Genomic DNA, 25,093 nt, shown 5'->3' with positions numbered 1-25,093 from the left:
TCAGGTCACGGCTGGTAGTGACTGAAAAAACGTGACGGCACAACGGTGCGCCACGAACATCGTGCGTCCTCGTGTGTTACCTCTAATGCCACAGTACTGTGGTGCCAGTTTTCAACAAGACAATCCTCGGCTACGCATGACACATATCTCTATGAACTGTCTGCGTGATGATGGGGTACTCCCGTGGCCAGCAAGATTCCAAATCTGCTCCTGATGACACGTATATGAAACCAGCTCGAGCGTATTCAAGTGCCAGCATCCGGTACATCAAGGAGCAACTGCAGCAGTTATGGACCATCTTACTTCAGAAGAGGATATAACGGTTTTAGGACACCATTTCAGCCGAATCACTACATTCGGGACCTCATTTGGATGAAATAAGCTACGGAAAGAGTCGATTTTCCGCGAAATCAAACTGATTTGAAACTCCCAGTGCGTCGGTTATTGCGCGCCAGTTGTCCATAAGTGTAATTTATCTAATCTGAAAATCCCAACTGACATCGTAATACAGTTGCACTGTTAAAATTCCATTACTGTAGCCGTTATTTTAAAAGCTCTACGATTTGGCCAGGTGAGGTGCCAAGCGTTTGAGTAGGTGCCAGTGGGGATTTGAGGCGAGAGAGAGCTTTCCACTAAAAATATTATTAGAATAATCCTACAAAAATAATTTCGTCTATGTCTTTTACGATTAATGGATCCCGCGGATCAGTATTAAAACGAAGACATCTTTGTTATAGATTTTTGTGGTGAGGGCTCCTAGACCTGCGTAGCCTGTGCAGAAATGCGGTCCTGATACTTAATCTGTATGATTCTTCATGTACTGTTACATATAACATGTTCTATATAACCTTGTCACCATAATTCTTCATATATGTTTCCAACTATCAGAACAACATTTTTGCAGTTGGTATTATGAAGGGGGCAAGTATTTTGTTGTATAGTCTACACTGGTAAAATTTCCCGGCTATTTCTTTTCAAACAATGACTAGTGTTTGATTAAATAGAAACTGAATAATAATGATTCTACAATGGCGAATTTTGTTGCTCGTTTTTTGTGAAATATGTCATCTGTATCGAGCGATGAGGACTGCAACATATTTGCTATTACAGCCTGCTCCGAAATGAAAAGTAAGAGAAATTTCAATGCGTTTAGCCTTCGGTAGGTAAAAACAGCAGATAGTGTAACAAGGCTCTTGTCAGTATAGGCCGCCGCTGTGTCTTAAACCACTCTACCTTAATTTTTTTTTTCTTTTTCTCTCACAGAGAGTATTTTCTCTTCACGTGTACATCTTCTCTCTCTCTCTCTCTCTCTCTCTCTCTCTCTCTCTTTGTGTGTGTGTGTGTGTGTGTGTGTGTGAGAGAGAGAGAGAGAGAGAGAGAGTGAGAGAGAGAGAGCGAGAGTGTGCGCGCGCTGGCGCGGGAGATGTGGTGTGGGAAGAGGAGGGGAGCCAGGAGAGGTAGCTGTCACGCTTCTGAATTCATTCACGTTGCAGAAGGTGGACATAAACATCTGCCAAACGCAAGTAGCGGTTCCGCATCTTCTTTACGAAGCATGTTTTGTGCCGGTATCTTAGTAAAGTTACTAAAGGGAACAGGAAAAAACCGCAAGGAAAGTGGCAATATGTGTCTTATAGAAATGTCAATTGCGCTTTACGAAATCGTCTTTGATAGCTAAAGAGACGGATTATGTGTCAGGTGGATGTCCTGAAAAAAATAGTTCGTCCAATCAATTATAATTTTTTTTTAATCTTCTGGCACAAAGTTAATGACCAGACACCTGAGACAATGTTGGTAACCAGTTTAGTATAATTTTTAGTCGCGCACTCTGTAAAATAAAGGATTGTAATGTATATTACTGTTCAGACATTAACAAAGCACATTGCTAGTAATGAAAGAGGAGTCTCATTCATAAAACCTAACGCAGTAGATAAGATTCAGATAAATCATTCTCACAGAGGAACTGCCGTCGCTGGTAAATATTTACAGGTACATGTTCAAAGAATAGCTCCTTTCTTGACACAGAATAATCCCAAGGCGTCTTATCAACAGCGGAAATCCAGTGTAAGCAAGACGCCCGATCTGCTTGCCCGTCCCCTTCTTTATCTCTCCGGCCCCCTGCTCTGCTCTCCCTCCACCAAATCTGTTTCCGACCATATACGTAAAATTGTGGTGAAGGGAAGTTGCGACATGCAGGAAGTAGCCTACCTCCGAGGGGTTATGAGTACTCTCCCTCCTCCCCGCAACTCATCCCATGACCCAACAGCACACGCCATTCACTCGTTCCGTCGCTCGCGTTTGTCATTCGGGATGGAGCAACATGGCGGACGTGAGACATGAAGTACGGGTTGAAGAGCGTTTAAAAATAAAAATCGGTAAGTTAATTAAAATGTTAAGAGTATCTGTATTCAATACTTTGAAGTTTAAAGCATGAAGTTCTGTCTTCCTTGTCCAGTCTGTGAGGTGTGTGCTTCGGTAAACGGTTATACGTTTCATTAATGTTTGTCAACATGATATTTGAACAGGTGGTGCGAATAAGATAAACATAAGCGTGTAAATTATTTTCTGAAGTTGTGAATCAGAACGCAGTAATGTTTAGAAACAGATCCTTACATAACGAAGGCTTTCAATAATTATCAGCTTCGATTTCGCTTGGTTAGCTGTGTTAGCTACGGTGTGTAGACAAGCTACTACTGTACCCGTCCATTCATACGAGTACTTCAGTAGTCAAAATCTCTTTATCAAGAAGTCATACATAACATAATATCACGTTATTTCATAAACTGTATTAATGGTAAAATTAAGATCCGAGAGCCAGACCTTGTACAAGATAATGGTTAACTTTTTACAATTGGGACATGTATGAGAGTGATGATAAATGCCGTCCATTCATAAGTGTTGATTGACTATTGGATTCCCAGGAAATTACTGAATGAACGCCGTGCTTCCTTTCGATGATGAATGAAGTGTAGCAAAAAATGAGTAATCATTAGTAATGTTACTAGGCTCATACTTACTGCTGCAGCAGCATTTTGAATTGATATCTGTTCTGGGAACTTGTTGACTGTGCTGTTGTATAACATTTTATATTAGTTATGAATTATCAATTGGAGTGTAAAGCATGCTTTATATAAGATACCATATCCGTATTTCTGATATTTCTGCTTTGTAAAAAGTCAGGTTCCAGGTACTAATCCATGAGATGACAAAAATCCAAAACAGAATAAATAATGGAAGGGAATTTTAATGTTTACCACATCACATGTATAAGAATCGTCTATATAATTTGACTTCTTGGTTAGGAGAGTGGAGGTCTGAGATGTGCAAACAGTGTGATAGTTTACCATAATGTTCTCTATAAGAAAACTGAGGACTGGAGAGAGAAGACTTTTGTTAAGATATTACGTACATTGTCAATGTTTCGAATGTTTTTCACTAACTACGATTAGTTCATTGCACATTTGTTGCTTAGCATCTGAATTTCTTATTGTTAACATGGAACATACAGTTTAGTTATCAGGAACAACTTATTTCTTTTGTTTATTTGGCTCTGAATTAACAAGTGTGTTAAGTTGATTGTCTGCGTAAGGACGTCTGTTCAAATCAAAATAAACAATGGAAGGAAATTTTAATGTATACAAGACTTCATTTATAATGTTTGCTCAACAAGTCCTTTATTGAATAGTAGCAGTTGTCAGTCACGAATGATACTGTATACTCCTCTGGTTTGATTAAACCACAAGTATTTAATTGCATTTCATTCCTAGAATTAATGTGCATTAGAGCTGGAAGTCTTTTTTTCTAGTTGTGACTCAATCTTGTTGACAAATGTCATATATATGAGAATCTGTTAGTTACCAAACAGTTTGGGCAAATGATACTCATAAATTGTATTCTTTGATTATCTCCACTTGGTAAACATTACTGTACTAAAATTTAATGTGTGTAAATAGTTGTGCACAGATGTACTGAAAGTGAATGTTATTTCAGTTTTAAAGTTTTTATTTATTTATTTTTCAATCTAAATACTATTTGATCTTATCTACTCCATCACTTTCCTTCTAGGTGAAGCAAAAAACCTCCAGTGTCGTAGTCATGGTTCAGTTGGTCAACGTGATGTGTACTGCACATTGACACTTGATCAGGAAGAAATTTTCCGCACTACTACTATCGAACGAACTCTAAAGTAAGTATTGTAACACTAATCTGATGCTAGAAGACAAGTGCTTTATTTAGAGTAAATGTCTCTGTTGCTACCTATATCTGATGGATGTTTCCAAAAGCACTATTTCAATTATTTGATCATTTTTGACTGTTGGAGTTTAAATTAATTTGTGCTGGTCATTTGATCAGACTTTACTGGATTTCATATTCAGCATTTGCAAAAGAAAACAAAGCATATCATATATTGCCCATGTCATCTCATAATGAAAAATTTGACATAACTGGCTATGTAAATGTATTATGTTGCTTGGTGACAGTGAGATATTAATAATTGTTTGTGCTGTACTATATTGTTGTTATGTACCTCAGTGGAAGCGAACACAAACATATTTTTGTTACTAATGGTGGGAAAAGAAGCGCGTAAAATATTATATGACTGGAATAATATTAACTGTGATTAGCATTTAAGATTTTCATAACTCTGGTCATATTAACCAGTGTAGCTACTGTTAAAATATATTTTGGTGTTGATTCAAACTTTATCATATTGCCTGTATTTCATTCAAAGTTCAGGTGGTGCTAGAATAGTATTTCAGTTAAGCTAATTTTGATGTAAAGATGGTAATTTATCACTTTGTTGCAAGAATGAAACTGCCAACTAAGAAATTGCTCTTTTATCAAAGTAAATGTCAAAAGTTAGTGTTCTTTTTTCTGTAACAGTATCAGAGTTATTGTATGCACATTAACAAAATCTTGTTTTAACAGCCCCTTCTTTGGTGAGGAGTTTCAGTTTGAAGTACCAAGAAAATTTCGCTACTTGTCAGTGTATGTTTATGACCGGGACCGTCATCTGAAACAGGACAAGGTGCTGGGGAAGGTAGCCCTGAAACGTGAGGAACTGAATAGCTATCACAATAAAGATCATTGGTTCCTCATTCGACCCGTCGATGCAGATAGTGAAGTTCAGGTATGTTGCTAATTTTTAAATTATCGTTTTTATTGTGTGCCTTGTGAGAACCAATATTTTAAGAGTACCACACTTACATGTGAGAATGCTTACCAAACACTCTTCTGTCGTTTATTGTCATTATCCTGAAAAAAGGAACAGAAAATTTTCTTTATGAACTAAACTTTGTCCTTACCCCCCCCCCCCTTTATGCACACCCTTCTATTAAAAGTAGCACTGTTTCTTCAGTAACGCTATTGTAGTGATGTGGCATCTGATAAGCTACTTACAAAAATCACAAGTCAACATTTTTCTCAAGTACTTAACATTCTGCCAGCTGTGAGAATGTCTAGATTAATTACTGGTATAATCTTGTGGTGCCGTTCTATAGTCTTCAATCAGTAATGGAACTTTCATGTTTTATGTTGTACATAAATGACTGCAAATCACTGACAAGACTGAAGGAGCTTCTTTGGCTTCATGTTACCATTCTTCATACAATTTTGATTCAAGACGGGCAAGTTGACTACTATGTTTGATAATTGCCATGAAGGGTGGCAGTTATCTTACTGGTTTCTTAGAGCTACACTATGTGACAAAAATATCCGGACACCCCCAAAACCATACGTTTTTCATACTAGGTGCATTGTGCTGCCACGTACTGGCAGGTACTCCATATCAGCAAAGTCAGTGGTCATTAGACGTTGTGAGAGAGCAGAATGGGGCGCTCCACGGAACTCACGAACTTCGAATGTGGTCAGGCGATTGGGTGTCACTTGTGTCTTACGTCTCTACATGAGCTTTTCCACACTCCTAAACATCCCTAATTCCCCTATTTCTGATGTGACAGTGAAGTGGAATTGTGAAGGGACACGTACAGCACAAGAATGTTCAGTCTGACGTCGTCTGTTGACTGATAGAGACCGCCGACAGCTGAAGAGGGTTGTAATGTGTAATAGGCAGACATCTATCCAAACCGTCACACAGAAATTCCAAACTGCATCAGGATCCACTGCAAGTACTATGACAGTTAGGCGGGAGGTGAGAAAACTTGGATTTCATGGTTGAGCAGCTGCTCATAAACCACACATCATGCCGGTAAATACCAAACGACGCCTCGTTTGGTGTAAGGAGCATAAACATAGGATGATTGAACAGTGGAAAACCATTGTGTCAAGTGACGAATCACGGTACACAATGTGGCGATCTGATGGCAGGGTTTGCCCAGTGAATGTCATCTGCCATGTGCATAGTGCCATCAGTAAAATTTGGAGGCAGTGGTGTTATGGTGTGGTCATGTTTTTCATTGAGGAGGCTTGCACCCCTTGTTTTGTGTGGCATTATCACAGCACAGGCCTACATTGATGTTTTAAACACCTTCTTGTTTGCCACTGTTGAAGAGCAATTTGGGGATGGCGATTGCATCTTTCAACACAATCGAGCACTTGTTCATAATGCACGGCCTGTGGTGGAGTGGTTACACGACAATAACATCGCTGTAATGGACTGGCCTGCACAGGGTCCTGACTTGAATCCTATATAACACCTCTGTGATGTTTTAGTATGTCGACTTCATGCCAGGCCTCGTCGACCGACATCAATACCTCTCCTCTGTGAAGCTGTGAAGAATGGGCTGCTAATCCCTAAGAAACCTTCCAGCACCTGATTGAACGTATGCCTGCGAGAGTGGAATCTGTCATTAAGGCTAAGGGCGGGCCAGCACCATATTGAATTCCAGCATTACCGATGTAGGATGCCACAAACTTGTAAGTCATTTTCAGCTAGGTGTCCAGATATTTTTGATCACATAGTGTATATTGGTGTCACTCACTGTGAAATGTTTTGGGAATGGTAGGGAGTGTGTCAGTAAGTGATCCTAAGTAGTTAATCAGAGAGGAGCAGTTAGGCACTGTGAATGGTAGCAGTGAGTTAAAGGTGTCAGATTCATTGAATGAGGATTATATTGGGGAATGATAGTGGTCATAATGTCTTAAGACATATATGCCATAATAATGAATATAATTCTGATGCGTACAATATAGAGGTGAAGTTACATTGCAAAGTGATGTGATATGTCAACTTGCAACTAGATTACTAACATGATCGTGGACTTTGCTACAGAGCAGTGTATCACCACAACCTTCGTTAAAAAAAATGGGGCTGGGGATAATATTGGAGCTGTGACAGTGACATTCTTGTCACATTTCCATTTTTTTCTAAGTAGGTGTATGCAACACACACCAAAGCATTATGATATATTTAAATTGTAGTTGCAAAAAGTTTCGTTTAATGGAGTTTACAGCCATAATGCTTTGTATAAATGAAAGATTGCAGAACAAAAGCCCACAAACCTTGATGAGCAGCAAAACTATAAATGGAATGAATGAAATGCAATTCAATGCCTTTATGCTTAACATTAGCATCTCTGTCCTTTGTTTACTTTTCTGCGTACACATTGCTGGCAAAAGTTTTCGAAAGAGGCACTGACAGGCAGACTGGATTTTCTGTGCTGCACTTTGATCGGTGATGAACATCTTCACAAAGCCAATTGGAGGATAGTTTTATGTACACAATGAGAGAATGTGATACATGGCTCGTGCCCAAATGAATGTAACATCTAATTTGCTTACAAAGTATGGTATTGTTCAATTTACATAACAGAAGAATCAGTGATAAATGTAAACTCTTCCTCTGCTATGTGCATTTGTATGAAACACATTGTCTTTTTCCATTTTCACTATGTGCATCATATTCAATCACTCAAGGGCTCATGAATATTTGCCTGTTCTGCATACACATCACAACTTTGTTGAAAGCAAGTAGGTGCCACATACTACTGGCCAGTGACAAAAGTTCTGTGGTCTAGGTTATGTAGTGGCAACACCAGATGACAGTGGTCGTTACCTCATTATGGTGTAGTGCCAGTACATGTTCCTCACTGGTGCTGGTGTTTTGTTTACATACATCACATTGGATTGTGCTAGTTTTCAAAAAGACTTTGTGGATACACATGCAAGTTACCGTATTTATTCGAATGTAAGCCGCACTTTTTTTCCGGTTTTTGTAATCCAAAAAACCGCCAGCGGCTTAGAATCGAGTGCAAAGCAAGCGGGAGTTCTGAAAAATGTTGGTGGGTGCCGCCACAACTAACTTCTGCCGTCGAATATATGTAGCGCCACACAGGCATGCTTTGTAGGCACAAAGATACATACTGGCACCAAAATCTCTGCGTCAGTAAATAAATAAAAAAAAAAAGTGGAAGACGAGCCTTTTTCCTCCGGCCAGAGTTTCGACCACTGCATTTTGGTACATTATCCAACGAAGTAAATACAAATTCTGTATTGTTGATCTTCGAATGTAGCAGCATTTCAATGTACTACGAAAATCCGACTGGCAAGACTGTTTGGGATGTTTGTCAATATGGCCAACTCTACGTTCTGATTTTTTTCCTACCTGTGAGAAGAGATGGTTGCTAATAGGAGCTTTTATGAATTGTGAATCACATGTAGTATTCTCTTCGCCATAAGATTAATACGAATATAAACATTTTCCCATGTATTGTTTCGTGTTTGCTACTGTCTCATTTAAATCCTGTCTACCTAATAAACTACGAAACTAGAGTGAGATAACAGCAAACGGGGAAGAATATACATATCGTGTCATGTTTATATTCGTATTATTCTTATGCCTGATAGTGATACAGTCAGAAATGAAGCACGGCAACTGACTAGATTTTTAAATCTAAGATGACTCTAATTTCTGTGCAGAATGTAATGAACTAAAGAGGCGCCTGCAAAGAATTTGGAACGGAGAAAAATTTTCGCTAAAATTTCGTTCAGAACATCATCTATCATACGCAGTCTGTTATTTGGTTCTTGTTGATCATTATCAAAGAAAGCAGTAGTGTAAGTAACAACAAATGTTTCGCTAATGAGACGACTCCTCTCTATTTTTATTTGTAAGCGGCGGTAGCGCGCACAAAAGCAAGCCACGTCGCGAGCGGCGACAGGCCGTAAACACGCACTATCAGAATGCGACAAACAATGCACGACACAGTGCAGTAATGCATTTTCAGCTTGGAGTGACGTAAACACCTATAACAAAGAGAATGGCACTTATCAGATCAAAGAAAAATAAGCAATCAATTCAAACCAGACGAAGCACGTGAAAAAGGAAGGGTATCCGTATAAATAGGGACGGAGCGCGTGACGCGTAGCAATGGCTACCTGGTACAGCTTAACTGCTAAGCTTACGACTCGAACCAAACTACTGCAGCTGTACCGTCATTCATTCGACCTAAATTGTGTCTCATATTACAACTAGGCGAACTTTGTTTCGATTTGGAGGTGCGACCTAAAACTTTTCTCTCCCCTTGAATTTTGAGTCTCAAATTTCAAGTGCGGCTTAGATTCGGGAAAAATTTTTTTCCTTGATTTCGAGTCTCATTTTTCAGGTGCGGCTTAGATTCAAGTAAATACGGTACGGATGATACGTCCACAGATGGGACGAACAAAGTTTCATCTTCCACTGGCAAAGACAGTGGAAGTGAGCTGTCACGTGAAGGGGTGTCTTTTACTGATGGGGTCTCTACTTCACAAAAGAAGTGGTCTGATATGCAGGGAAATGTAAACAGTTTTGTTTTTTCTGGTAACTGTGGAGTGGTCAATACACTTTTTAGCAATCTACCTGCAAATATTTGTCCCACTAACATTTACTATTTATTCCTTGATGAAGAATTATGCAATTTCATAGTGAAGGAAATAAACAGTTTGGGTGAATAAAAGATAGATATTTGAATAACTGCAGCAACATTGTGACAAAGAAAATGTAGATGAACATGATGAGGTGTTCAAAATTGGGAAGTTTGTGGACACACAATTCCACAAAGCTTTAACTCCAGGTGAAGTTGTTTGTATCGATGAAACAGTGGTTCCATTTTATCAACGGTTAGGTTTTTCTTCAGTACATTCCTGGAAAGTGTTTGAAATAGGGAATGAAACTGTATAAAGTGTCTGCAGTAGGTGGGTGTACTTAAATGTTAAAGTGTATTGTGGAAAAGTAGTTAATGCTATAGCCATTACAACTACTACTACTACTACTACTACTACTACTACTACTACTGTGGATTTAATGGAGTCACTTTTGAATCCTGAAAGGATACTTTTTGTAGAGAACTTCTACTCTTCTATAAATAAACTTGGCATATGTTCTATTAGAAATATGGCCTTCTCATTTGGGAACACTTTGCAATAAAAGAGGCAAATCGAAAAACTGTTATCACTAAACCATTGAAGAAGGGGGAAATTGTGGTAGTGGAAACACAACACTGTGGCATGACAAGGGCATCATTTTTTTTCACAGCCAAACACAAGCTGAGCTTGTGGCAGTGAAAGCGAGGAGGAGTGAAAAATCCAAATGCAGTTGTGGATTACATTGCAGCCAAAAACTTCATTGATCTTTCAGATAAAAAAAAAGCTACGACTCATGCCTGAGGAAGTCAGTGACATGGTACTGCAATGTGGCTGAAGTACCACAAAGTAGCCTTTGAATTGCTATTCAGTACTATGTTTGCAAATGCTCGTGCTTTGTATGTTCAGATTAAAAAACAAAAAATGGGTATCATTGCTTTCAGCAAAGCTGTTGCAAATGAGTTACTCGGGATTGATGTCCAGGAGACACCAGTGAATGGGAATCACAAACTGGTTGAAACTGCAGTGAGATGTTGACGTTACCAGAAACTCTCCATAGCAGGTGAACAAAGGCATGCTATCAAGCATAACAAGCAGGTGTCATTGAAATACAAAATCTGTCCTCAAGACTTTTCTGTGCATGGCCTGTTCCTCCCCCCCCCCCCCCCCCCTCAATGCACAAATGTGTAAAAAAAATTTTTTCGTTTTCATAATTAAAGCAGTTATATGACTGGTAGTTGGAGTTTTTATTTGCTATTAATAACGTCTTCCTAACATATATATGTGTGCATCAAGAGTGATGCACATGGCCCTATAAAGATTCTATTGCATCTTAAGATTAAAATGGACTATGTGCATCATATTTGAGCACACCGTATTTATCAGGTTAAAACCAATTTTTTTGCCTTTTCGTGGATTACCAGATATACTGGCTTTAGTTTTTTAAAATAATGTGAAGGAAAAAAAGTCATGGCCAAAATGAAAAATTAACCAAAATGCTGCCGGTAGTAAAAGTGTGCAGAAAGATAGGAAAATATTTTTGCTCAGCACGAGTAACAGGATACAAATTACAGAGTACTTGAAGTTCAACATTGAATATTCCACTCCGAGGATGTAAATATAGAGCAAAAATGGATAAAAACCAAAAGTATTATTCAGTATGGATTAGACCAGTATGTGCTCAGCAAGGTTTTGTGGGATGAGGAAAGACCTACTGTGCTTCAATGGCTTCATTAGAAAGTTACTACAAAAAGCAGAGAGATCTTCAGGGCACCCCTTTATACAAAGTCAAAGTGTAGCTGAACAAAACCAAAATGAGCATAAGGAGAGCAATGCGAGAAGCACTCAATTAATTTGCAATTAAAATTTTTCCATACAATCTGACAAAAAACTCTTAAGAAGTTTTGGTCTTGCCAGAAGTCACTAAATGTTTCTGAATCATCTGTTTAGTCACTCAGTGAACATGCTAGCACCAAAATGGGATGAAGCAGATGTAAGGCCAAAAGTTTTCTTAAACTATTTCACAATGGACTCTTGTAATATGGTTCAGTCACTGCACGTGTGCTGAATTGAGAGATATTGAGGGAAGTGATGGCAGAATATTATAGATTTTCCACAGTCACCATGATGTTCTGCTATCATTGTTTTTTGTGTTAGTCTAGTGGCACATAGCATTGCTCTTCTGCCACACTTGTGGTAACTGGCCTCCTTGTGTCCCCCAAGTAATTCATTTACTCCTTCAGCATTGAGATACTTAATACATCCTTGAAACTTATCATGTCATGGATCATGTGGCTTCTGCAGAAAATCGGTTTGGAACCCCATCTGTGAAGAAGATTGCGTAGTCTTTTAATGATGCTCTTTACATTTGATAAGTGCACTTGGGGAAGCTTCTCTTCTTTGCTTTCTTCCCGTTTTTGATTGGCTGTGGTTTATAATGTCATATCCGTTGGTGTGAAAGATGTGGTATAGTGCACCTCAATTCTTCTTTTATATTATTAGTAACACTTATCTGGTGGGCTCAAACAGTCAGTGTATGAAGGACAGAATACTTCTGAATTGGATGATAGTGGTTCTCCTCATGCAGATACTGGTTGGTGTGTGTTGGTTTCTGATTCACAATGTGTCCCGTTCAACCATTGGTGGTTCTGCATACCTCGGCATCAAAAAATGGTACCACACTGTTATTTTCGGTTTCACGCATGAACTGTATGTTCTTATGCAGGCTATTGAATACTCAAGTATGTTTCCCAGCTGCACTTTTCTGTGTTACCAGGTAAGGAATGTGTCCTCTACATACAACAGAAAACAATGGGGCCATAGGGTGCATGAGGCGGCGGTGTTTTAATAAAAGCTTCTACGAAGAATTCCCCAGCAATGGGAGAGCCCATTGCCACTCCTTGTAAATGCTTGTAGTATTTTTCTCACCAGGTGAAGTATGTTGATGACGGGCATAAAGGAACAAAATCACAGATACCAGGTGTGATCTGCTCATGTGCTCATAGAGAACAACTGGGGCCCGTTGACACATCACATTGTCATCCATAAAAATTCCACGATTGTTTGAGAACATGAAGTCCATGAATGGCTGTAGACAGTCTCCAAGTACCCAGACATAACCATTTCCAATCAATGATCAGTACAGTTGGATCAGAGGACCCAGTCCATTCCATATAAACACAGCCCACACCATTATAGACCCACCAACAGTTTGCACAGTGCCTTGTTGACAACTGGGGTCCATAGCTTCATGGGGTCAGTGTCACATTCAAACCCTACCATCAGGTCGTACCATCTGAAATTGGGATTCATGTGACCAGACCATGGCTTTCCAGTCCTCCAGGGTCCAACCGATATGGTCACGAGCCCCTGAGAGGAGCTACAGGCATGTCATGTTGTTAGCAGAGGCACTTGCATTGGCTGTCTGCCGCCATAGCCCATTAAAACCAAATTTCACTACACTATCCTAATAGATACAGTGTTGCTTGTCTGTTAGCACCGACAAACTTTACGCAAATGCCACTGCTCTCAGTTGTTAAGTGAAGGCTGTCAGCCAATGCATTATCTGCACTGAGAGGTGATGCTTGAATTTTTGTATTCTCAGTACGCTTTTGACACTTTTTATTGGTGTAATATTTAACTCTCTAACAATTCCGAAATAGAATGTCCCTAGTGTCTAGCTCCAAATTTCATTCTGCATTCAAAGTCTGTCAATTCCCTTTGTGTGATACTGCCGTCATCTGTATATGTGAATATCACTATTCCATGACCTTTGTCAGCTCTGTATACATAGTGAAGCTATTTTCAGTTTATAAAATGAATGCTTATTTTCAGTAGTTATGTGAGCTTTTATGTCAAATAGTTCCTGTTAACAGTGGCTGAGAAGTGTTCAATTTGTAAGTTTTATGTTGTCAGTGACCTGTGTAGTGTCGGTGGAAAAGGGAGTGGGTTGATAAATGTGGCACCCTGCTGCTGTCTCCCATTGACAGCGTATTGTAAAGCCATTTGTGTTGTAGTCGCACTTATCTCACCATTGATTGTGGAACTGGTAGACTGCTTGTAAAGTAGGCTGCACTGAGGGGAGTCACTTCCCACACATCCACAGTATTTCTTCCAAGATGGGTGTAAATATGTCTGATGGACTGATCATATTCAAGTCTAGAACAGTAATCTGTTGTAATTCATTGCTTGACTTATGTCGAAGTACCGGAAGTTCTATAGCACCTAGATGATCTGCCTCTGTTCCAGAGGCAGACAGTTCAAGCCTCTGGGCCTTTTAGAATAAGAGGTGAGGCTGGGTAATGCATTTGATACTCCTCGTGCTGTGAAAATTATTCCAGATAGCAATCATGGAGACAGTGAAATTGAGAGCGTTGAATACATATTGACAGCATCTTACACTTGGGACAGCAGCGTGTATATGCCCCAGAAAATGTGGAAAAAACACGGGAATTTTGTCATCTGGGAATTTCTTAGAATTCTGGGAATTTTTCATTGTTTTAGTTTCCAGTTAAATTTTTGTAATTTTGACTTGTAAGAACTGATACTTTGGCCTGCTACTGCAGAATAATACTGCAACAAGAAAATATAAACAAGAAAATAACTGCAAAATAAAATTTTAGTTGCAAAGAAAATGCGCCATTTACAACAAAACAACTGCATGCACAAGTGTCTGCCAACAGCGAAATGTGTCAATGGCTATAGGATGAAGACTGTCCACTACTTCATAACAGCAAACTGCTTTTGATGAGTGTGATATCACAACTGTTTACATTTATAACAGGTTGTGGAAAATTATTGCGATTGGTTGTTTGAGAAGCATTATTTCAAAGAAAATATCCTTTTGTCCAAGAAGATTTAAGTTACATGTGAGAATGTGCAACTAATTTCTTAAATTGTGGAGCATTTGTCTGTCATTTAAAAATTAACTCTTTGAGGACCAACAGCTTAGGAAAATTTCAAGCCAAGAAGATCAGCCATTTATGCCATTATTAAAACTTATCAGCATATGTGTGTTTAAAATATCTTAAAGGGTAACACATTAAAAAAGACCAAGCTTCAAGGTAAGTATGCAATAATGATGGCAAAATGTATAATTATGATTTTTTTAAAAAAGTGTGGTGTGAATTAGTGAGCAATTTTGCACAGAATTGACTTTTCCATAGAAAGTGCTCATCAGAACATTTATTCAGCCAGGTAACCCACAAAATGTTTGGTGCATAGCAGTGAAATTTATAATTTTGCTTGTCAAAAATATTCATCTGCTACAATTTAAGCTGTGCTCTTAGCCTCCTGTCTAAACACCCCCTCAGGAAAAACAGCAATAAAATTTTGATGACTACCATTGTTGGTGAAAGCTTAGCTTGGCATGTAGATATATTGAATGTATATTAATTTAAACAATCAGCTTTTCCTGTTTGTTTTCACACGGCTGAACAGTGATGTTATTGGCTGACTACATCACAAGTCCTATGCTCTCAGTATCTGCTGTCATGGGCTTTTACAAAAGCACATCACAATCTCAATTTCAGTACTTTGAATGTTACCAGGCTGTAATTGGTGGAACTCGTAATTTACTTCCATAACATGAAAATGTGCAGTATGCATGTTGCTGCACATCAAAGATCTTTCCAAAACACATTGGTTTTTGGTGGGTCTCGTTTCCTAAAGTGCCGGGAGGTTCTATGCCGGTATATAATACCTTTACCATTCAAAGGATATGCGAATTTTACAGCTCCGAGGAAAATTGTATTGCCACTTAAAGTGAATAAAGTCTCTGCCCCCTGGTGGGATAGAGTGTATTTTCATGTGAGGAAAAAATGTAAATATGGGATTCATTTTCCTTGTCCATATTTACACCCTGGGCAGGAGCTTTAGTGCATCATACAGTTAACAGCTCCAGCTGTTGAGCTGTTTTTCGTAATAGCTCGCTCAATGACTCCAAATAAGTATGTGCTTAATGAACTGAAAATAACTCCATAATATACAGGGTGTACATAAACTCTGGAAACGCTTTCAATTATTTAAACATTGTACCGATGTCATACATATTGCATTTTGAAGAGAAACTCTGAAAGTTTTTTTTAGACATGTGATATGCAAAGCATGAGTGGCCCGTCAGACGTCAGTATGGTAATCAAATTCTTGTCGTACCCGTCCAAGCATGGCATCTTCGACTGTGGCAGTTGCTTCTTGTATTCTCTCCCGGAGCTCTGCTACATCATGTGGTAGAGGTGGTACATACCCCAGATCTTTAATGTGTCCCCACAGAAACAGGTCACACGAAGCTAGATCTGGTGATCAGGGAAGCCATTTCATGGAACAGCTGTCCCTTTCTGTAGCACGGCTGATCCATTGATGCGGCAGCTCCGTGTTCAGGTACCCATGAGCTTCACGGTGAAAATGGGGTGGAGCCCCATCCTGCTGAAAAATGAAAGGAGAGACCGATTGCATTTGTGGCATCAACCATTGCTACATTATGTCCAAGTAGGAATATCCAGTGACAGTGCTCTCAGCGAAGAAGAATGGCCCGTACAGTTTTTGACGTGACAAGGCACAAAAAACATTTACTTTTGGGGAATCACGCCCAAATTCAAGGCATTCGTGTGGATGCTTTGTACCCCAGATTCAACAATTATGCCTGTTCACTTTCCCATTAGTGTGAAAAGTGGCTTCGTCGCTAAAAATTAAGCGATCAGCGATGCCATCCCCATCCTCATTCAGTTTTTGCAACTACGAACAAAACTCAAAATGCTTGTCTCTGTCATCGTCATTGAGCTTCTACATTAGCTCCAATATTAATGGTTTCATAGACAGCTTCTGTTGTAGGACTTTCCGCACTGTCATTGGAGCCATTTCGAGTTCGTGGTATGCACAATGCACAAATTTCTTTGGACTCCTTATGAATCTCTGTCTTACGCACTCCACATTCACTTCACTCACACTGGGATGTCTGCTTCTCTTCGCCGGGCACATGCAACCCATCGTAATGAATTTGTTGTGCTAGTGGTAAACGGCCTTCCTTGTTGGTGGCTTCTTACCGTAGTTGCTTCTAAACACCTGTTGAACTGCTGTAGCACACTTGTTTTTGTCGAACTCCAACACACAGAAAGCCCACTCCTCACCTGAACTCGCCATATTTGCGACGAGAGCTGACTATCAGCAAATTACCAAACAACACTGTGGCGGTATACATGAAAAAAAAATATATATATATATATATATATATATACTTTCAGGGTTTCTCTTCAAAAGGACATATGTATAATACCTACACAGTGTTTGGTTCTTGTGCAATAAATAATTGAAAGTGTTCCCGGACTTTATATACAACCTGTATAATTACAAGCACAGTGAAGTTATTTTGTCTCCTCACATGTGAGAATTGGATAGAAGATGCTGGGGAGCTTCTGTTTATAAATTGAAAAGTGAACACTGCTTGTGGTGGGGGAAGTTTTTTCCCAGAACAACACTAAAGGTGCCACACAGGATAACCAAGAATCAGTTTCCCCTCTAATGGTGTAGAATAGTGTGAAGAGATTTATTTAGATTCTGTCCGTAATTGTTTCATGGGTTGGTATTATTGATAACTCATGATAATGGTCAAAGTAGGGAGGACATAAAATGTAGACTGGCAATGGCAAGGAAAGCTTTTCTGAAGGAGAGAAATTTGTTGACATTGAGTATAGATTTAAGTGTCAGGAAGTCGTTTCTGAAAGTATTTGTATGGAGTGTGGCCATGTATGGAAGTGAAACATGGACGATAAATAGTTTGGACAAGAAGAGAATAGAAGCTTTCGAAATGTGGTGCTACAGAAGAATGCTGAAGATTAGATGGGTAGATCACATAACTAATGAGGAGGTATTGAATAGAATTATGGAGAAGAGAAATTTGTGGCACATCTTGACTAGAAGAAGGGACCGGTTGGTAGAACATGTGCTGATGCATCAAGGGATCACCAATTTAGTACTGGAGGGCAGTGTGGAGGGTAAAAATTGTAGAGGGAGACCAAGAGATGAATACACTAAGCAGATTCAGAAGAATTTAGGTTGCAGTAGGTAGTGGGAAATGAAGCAGCTTGCGCAGGATAGAGTAGCATGGAGAGCTGCATCAAACCAGTCTCTGGACTGAAGAACACAACAAAAACAACATCATCTGCATCTCGTGTAGTGTTAAAGCATTCTGTGGAAAATACACACACATCTCCCCCCTTCCAACTTGTTCTGTCCCTGCCTCTCTCCTGTGCATGTCTGCACACTTTGTCGCCAGTAATTCATAAGATGCACTTTGATGGGTGGGTCAACTTTGTGAAATGCTCATTAGTTCTTCCTGTGATGCAGTGGGGTAGATAAAGTGAGACATCACCTGCTCAACCTTCAGTTTGCAGACCTATGTTGGAGGTAAGTGCATAAACACCATCAGGTTACCTGCATTCCCTCATGCTTCTACCACACACACATCTTGCCCCTCAGTCCAATTACACCCCCAGATAAAAACACAATTTATCCCTTAATAAGGTTCTATTGAACTTAAATGTAGTACACACATTTAATATTTGTTTTTAACCCACTTTATTTACATATTAACAGTAATATTTATACCATTACACCAATACTTTTAACAATCTGTGATTTTCCATCCCCTGCAACACTGAAACTATTAGTTCCGAAGAAAAATGAACAGGAACATTTTTGTGGGAAATTTAATGCAGTTTATTTTGTATTGGTAAACATTTTTGCTAGGATTCACATTTTTTTAGTTATTCAGGAAAAAACATAAAAAGTTACCTTTAATTACCCCCACTCACCCCAACACACAGAATTTTCAGTAAGTTGTTCATGAAATTTCTTCCCCCTGCTGTACAAAAATTTGCAACTACACAAGTTTTTTCTCCCAAATCAACATTGTTTTGTTTTCATTGACTGGGTAAAATGAGGTCAGTCAGCACACGGATGGCAGAGCAATAATGCTACGTGCCATTAGATCACCAATAGTGGAAAACCCCTGTGATTGTTGACAACTTATGACATTGCAGGGAGCTCATGTACTAGCAAACATGCCAACACAAAATAAGAAAGGCAGTTGAAATTATTAAGCAGCATTGAGAGATGATGACTGCAAACTTGTAATGTCATGGTTGTCAGCTTTTGCAGTCCATCAGGGCACAAGTGGTCGCGGGGCAGAAGCCTCAGCGGACATTGGTGCAATAGCCTAAACAAACGGGTAAATAGGAAATGTCAGTGTATGCCCACGGAAAGCCAAGCACTGACAGACACCAACCATTGACAAGCCATATCGTCTATGAATAGCCTCCTTCCTACCCTCTCCCTCTTGTAATGACTAGGCTGTTATTACAATATAATGGCCTAGTCGTGACAATAAAGTTCCAGAGATGTGGCATATTAATACTGTTAGTTTGCTGTATATAGGTTACCTCTCCTCCTATCTTGCCCTGGCATTTAACTGATCGTGTAGCACAGCCTGTGGGTCTGTTTACTTTTCACCTTGAGACTTCACTTCTAAGTGAAGTCACTAAAGTGACCGTTTTCTACATGTCTGTAGTAGCTACTGCAGATTGATAACAGTTGCTTTTTAAAATTTTTTTGAAGATTTGTTGCATACCTTGAAATTGTATCAGAAATTCCAATGAAATACATGTTCAGCCTGCTATCCTCTCATTCGCTACTTCTGTGTGTGTGTGTGGGGGGGGGGGGGGGGCGGCATGCATGCATGCTTGCTGCTTGTCCTTTTTTTTTTTCCCCCCCTTGTGCTACCCCTTCTTTTTATAGCTTTTTAGTTGTTATGACTGCGGTATGAGCACTGACATTACATTATTATGTGACATTTGATTCTTTCTGTTAGTCAATTAATAATTTCTCATGGAAACCATCTAAACTGGTCTTGCAGCAGCTATATATCTGTCACATCCTGAGGCAGAAGTTAGAAGATTTCTCTTGGAATTTGGTGTGTTGTACATAGAGGGGATAGTTTTGTTTCAAGTGTCCCATGATAGCATTGCTCCATGTGGTTCCCTTGGTGCTGGGTGTAGCAACAACATATGTGGCGTGACAACTAGATAGGCCAGCAGAGTTTGCTAGGCAGAATAAGGGGTATTCAGATGCATCGAAGCACCTCTCCCACCCCCTAATTTGTTGAAAGTCCATTAAATTATTGTGACACAAAGGTAAGGCTTTGTTATGATAAAAATGATGGGATTTCCTTCAGTGTTGTTTGGAGGTAACTCATTGGCATCACTGAGTGAGTAGGCATGGTGTTTAAGACTCTGGGCTTATCTTTTGAACCTCCTTTTTTTTCCCCCCCCCCCTGATAGGGCTCAGTTTCGGAATGATGGCAGAATGCCTGACCTTACTAGGTCTTAGACACTTTGCTGGCTCCTGTCACAACTTTACTATTCCTGTAAACATTGTCCCACAAGTAATTATTTTGTTTACTGCCTTCCCTTTTGCACTTATTTTTCTTAAAATATGTGGGAAGATATAATTTGCTTGCATCTAGACCATAAGTGTAGCATTAATCTCTCAAATTGACAGTTGACTATGTGGAAAAATCATACATTTAAAAAGTAAGGACATTTTATCTAGTTTTAAATATTTGGTGCTCATAATGAAGTTGCACGTGTGGAGCACCACCCATTGACTATTTATGAGGCCACAGAAGTAATTGTTGTAATTCAGTAGTCACCTGGCTGCTGTTGAAAACAGATAACTGCCTGTGAAAATGTTTACTCCCACCAATTGTGAAGTGTGTGCTGTTACTTGATTTTTGTGTGCTAAATGATCTACAATTGCGAAAACTTATCTGGAGTTGTGCTTAGCTTATGTGCCTATAATAATAAGAGCAGGAAAGCCCAGACAATGTTGCGGAGACTAAAAGTGGTTGTGAAAATGTGCATGATGAAGTGCTTAGTGGCAGATCCAGTATCCAAACCAATGAAGTTTAGCGACAAGTGGACCAGCAATTGCGATCTAGTTGGTAGTTGGTGTTATGGGTGGTGATTTTCTTCCTATTAGAAGCACACTACTTACAGATATTGTCACAGAAGGGCCCCGATATCACAAATTGTGTGCAAGGTGGGCACTGGAAATATGCATTGGCCAACGCAAACACCAAAGAATGTCAAGCAGACAAGGTGTTCTAGACCACTGTCAACAAGATGGAGATTATTTGTTTTCTAATATTGTTAAAAGTGACAAGATGTGGATGTTTTACACAAGTACAATGGCACCATTTAGCTTTGCCAGAAACTAAAAAAAATCAAGCGCTCTTATTAGAGTTGAAAAATGATGGTTACCATTTTTGGGATGAAAAGGGCATTATTTTGGTTGGTTTCAGGGAAAGTTGGTCAACAGTTAAAATTAATGTCTTACTTTACATTGCCTACCACACACCAGATGTCATCCAAAATGATAGCACAGAAAACTTTCGTTCCGGAAAGTCCATCTCCTCAAAAACACATGTGCATGTACTGCCGGTTTTACAAAGCATAAGATTCAGCACTTCCGTTGGAAACTTTTCTGTCAGCCATTTTACTGCACTGACCTCATTCCCAGTACTTAAGTGTTAGCCTTCTTGCACTTGAAACTTTGGGTTGGTTGGCAACAGTTTGATGATGGGACAATCAGTACTGCCATTCCCAGCTGGTTCAGTTACCACATGGAGATATACGAAGAGTAGTAAAAAATATTTAACTCGCATGATAAAATCAAGCTGCGACCATGAAACTCGGTTATGGTGATAGTCCTCTACATATTCATCCTTCAATGCTTCACAATTTTCCAAAACAGAGGTTGACTTGACAAAAATATCCTTTGTGGAAGTCTGCATCTTGACTGTTGAGGAAAACGATCCATCCTGAAAATCACTTGTCATTCTATGTATGGTTTGCCATGCAATTTGTGTTACTGTGTCCTTTCCAGAATGAACTGGGACTTTTGTTATGAAGCAAAAAGACCCCTGTGACAGCCTCCCATTCCATAACACTTGGTCTCAACAGCCTCCCCTAAGCTCATCAGGAGATTTTGGTGCTATGCTCCTGTGACAGTCTGCCCTTTATGAGAATACTGTTAGCACCACACTATGGTAGCCCCAATATACATTTAGTATCATCTTTCACAGTGATGCTTGGGTATTTGTTTTTTTCAGTGGTGAATCCACATGTTTCCACTGCTTGCTTTGATTCTGTATCTCAGAGCTATAGTGATACACTCAGCAGGGTATCTGTAGCGATTAGATGTCTAAAGGAGTCATCTGGATTGACTGAACCCAGTCCCAGCATTTCTTCTGCTTCTGCTTCACTTCAGCAGGCTTTTTGAAGGGTTGTGAGCATTTGTGATACCAACTAGGCAGCAACCTTAGTCATGTTCAAAATCTCGTACAAGATGTTGAAAAGCAATACATGACTGATTTTCACATTTTCCACTATGGCCATGATTGTGACAAGCCACTCATAGAGCACCATTGCTTCCAATTCTCATGCGACTCTTGTTTCTTCACAGGAAATGGTCACTTCGTTCATTATCTTTCAGAGTTATTTGACCACACTAGAAAGGCTTGCAGCATCCTACCCAATGTGTCATGTGATTGGTGGGTTATTGCAGCATTGTTGCCATTCAAATACAGAAAACCTATTAGCACAGAATACTTTACTTTCTCAGTGGGCTGCACCATATTGTTCCGGTGCTACTTTCCGTGTGCTATGGTAATGTAAGGTAGGGACTTAAGTGTGTACCCAGGCTGTAGACATACACCTGCAAACAAATAAAAATTACATAATTTAATTTTTTTATTGTTATTCAGCCTTTATGACTTCTGGCATAACAAAGCTTTTAAGTGTCCAAGTATACAATAAATACAGAAGAGGGCTTATAATTGAACCTTGAGATGAATCTTGCTTTCATGTTCTGGACCAGTTGGCTTATTTTTGTACTCTTTATGAAGAAAAGCTTGAAGAAGCTAGTGCAGCATTATAAAAAGTGCTTAAAGAGAGAAAATATTTGATAAAAACTTACTGTAGAGCACAGTACACTGAGTCACTTTCTCTCCACATTATGTATTTTGTATGTCATTGTTTATATGTCATGCACATCGCTATGCTATTTCATAGCTACACATTTCTGCCAATTTCACAGCTGCCCAAAATGGGTTTTAACTGTCATGACCTCAGCTGTTTTGCACACCAAAAAAATATTGTTTATGTTTTAACAAATTTGTCTCGTGTCTTTCAGTACTGTGTAACAAATTGTATCTTTCATGGATCCCTGAAAATCATTTACTAATTTGTATTGCTGTAGAAATTGTTCACTGGCAGTCATTAGTATGAATGTCTACATTGTTACTTTCAGAATTTATGCTCTATAACCAAGAGGAAAACAAGTTCACTTTAATCATTAACAAATAAAACTTATTTTCATTTTAATGTGTACAAAAAGCATATCTTTTTCAGGGTAAAGCACATATAGAAGTTAAAATTGAACCTGTTGTAAAATCAGTTGACAATGAGCAGCAGAACAGTAGAGCAGTTGTGAGGTACGTGATTATCTAGCACAAATGGCTTATTTTTAGAGTCTCCGATAGTAAATTTCTATACTATGTTTAAGATAATCTGAAATTTATTACTGACTTACCAGTATGTTCCAAATGACTGATAAGCTGTTGTAAAGTCAAAGTCTCTCTCTCTCTCCTTCTCCTCTCTCTCTCTCTCTCTCTCTCTCTCTCTCTCTCCATATTTTTTACATTGAGATTCATTTTTACAAGCTTAAGCATATAATTTCATGGTCTGGCTCTTAAATGGTGTTGAAATCGGTTAAAATGCACTTTTATTATGTTGATACGCACTTTCCATCTTCATCTGCAAAGAAGTTTTATAGTATGTGTATGAGGTGGTTGTTGTTGTTTTCTTCAGTCCAAAGACTGGTTTGATACAGCTCTCCATGCTATTCTATCCTGTGCAAGCCTCATTATCTACGAATAACTACTGCGGCCTACATCCATTTGAACCTGCTTACTGTATTCCTCTGTTGGTCTCCTCCTATAATTTTTACTGCTCCTCCCACTTCCCTCCAATACTAAACTGAAACCTTGATGTCTCAGAATGTGTCCTATCAACCAGTCCTTCTTTTAGTCAAGTTATACCACAAATTTCTTTTTTCTCCCATTCTACAAGGGTAAGTCAATTATTATCCACAGTTTAGTTATATTTTTGTTTATTTTGGTAGTAAGGTCTTTTTACATTGATGTGCAGTGCTTTGTTTATTTGTTGTTATATATGTTTGCAGTTTTCAGGATGCTAGGGTTAGTTTCGTTAACGCCGCCACACGTTAATCGTGGCTGCACCGCTGTCTATTTGCACCAAAGAAGAGCAATGTTCAGTGATCAGTCTTTTGTGGTTAGTAGGTGTATTAGGGGCCGAAATTCATTGAAGACTTTCGGTACAACAGGGCAACAGTGTTTTGCCACAATGGGGTGTCTACGAATGGACTGAAAAATTCCGAAACTGAGTCGCACAATGTGTTATGCATGATGAAGGAGCTGGAAAACCATTTACCGCCAAAAATGAAGAAACCATTGAGCGTTCACATGAAATGATTCTCTTAGACAGATCATTAACTGCTGATGAAGTGGCACATCTTCTGCAAATTAGTCACGGTTCTGCCTACAAAATCATCCACAACAGACTTGGGTTTCATAGAGTTTGTGCAAGATGAGTCCCAAAACAACTCACACAATTGCATAAACAAACGTGCTTGGACATCTGCAAAAAACATTTGGATTGCTGTGGTAACATAGAGGACAACTTCTAAGACAGGATCATTACTGGTGACAAAAGATGAATCCATCGAGCCAGAGAGTAAATAGCAGAGTATGGAATCGAAACATCCGAATTTGTCGTGCAAGAAAAGTTGAAGACTCAACCGTCTGCAGGAAAACTGGTGATTATGGTTTTTTGGGCCGCACAAGGTCCAGTACTGGAACATTGTGGGGAAAAGGGCACAGCAGTAAACAGTGTATGTTACAGTGAGATGTTTACTACCAGGCTAAAGCCTGCAATTCGAAGCAAATGCCGAGGATTGCTGTCAAAAGGTGTTGTGCTGTTGCACAACAATGCCCGTCCGCATACTGCTGCTCGCATTGCTGAAACACTCCAGAAACTCAAATTTGAAGTACTGGATCATCCTCCATATAGTCCCGATCTTGCCCTTTCTGACTACCACTTGTTTGGTCCACTCAAGCAGGCCTCGGACGAAGCAGTGAAAGAAGCGGTGAATTCCTGGCTCACAA

At 39.3% G+C, this 25,093-nt stretch overlaps 1 protein-coding gene across 1 annotated transcript in view; it reads left to right on the top strand.

Moving 5' to 3' along the window:
- The first annotated feature begins 2,271 nt into the window (after positions 1–2,271).
- LOC124776995 (GTPase-activating protein) overlaps positions 2,272–25,093 on the top strand; it is a 128,114-nt gene continuing 105,292 nt past the window's right edge. The window contains exons 1-4 of the mRNA XM_047252243.1: positions 2,272–2,372; positions 4,063–4,183; positions 4,927–5,128; positions 23,259–23,341. Of these exons, the coding sequence (XP_047108199.1) occupies positions 2,318–2,372; positions 4,063–4,183; positions 4,927–5,128; positions 23,259–23,341 (461 nt within the window). The 5' untranslated portion in view covers positions 2,272–2,317. The remainder of the gene's footprint in view (positions 2,373–4,062; positions 4,184–4,926; positions 5,129–23,258; positions 23,342–25,093) is intronic.

Source organism: Schistocerca piceifrons, chromosome 2 (assembly GCF_021461385.2).
Source record: "Schistocerca piceifrons isolate TAMUIC-IGC-003096 chromosome 2, iqSchPice1.1, whole genome shotgun sequence".
NCBI lineage: Eukaryota > Metazoa > Arthropoda > Insecta > Orthoptera > Acrididae > Schistocerca > Schistocerca piceifrons.
This window is presented reverse-complemented; position numbering and strand designations above follow the sequence as displayed.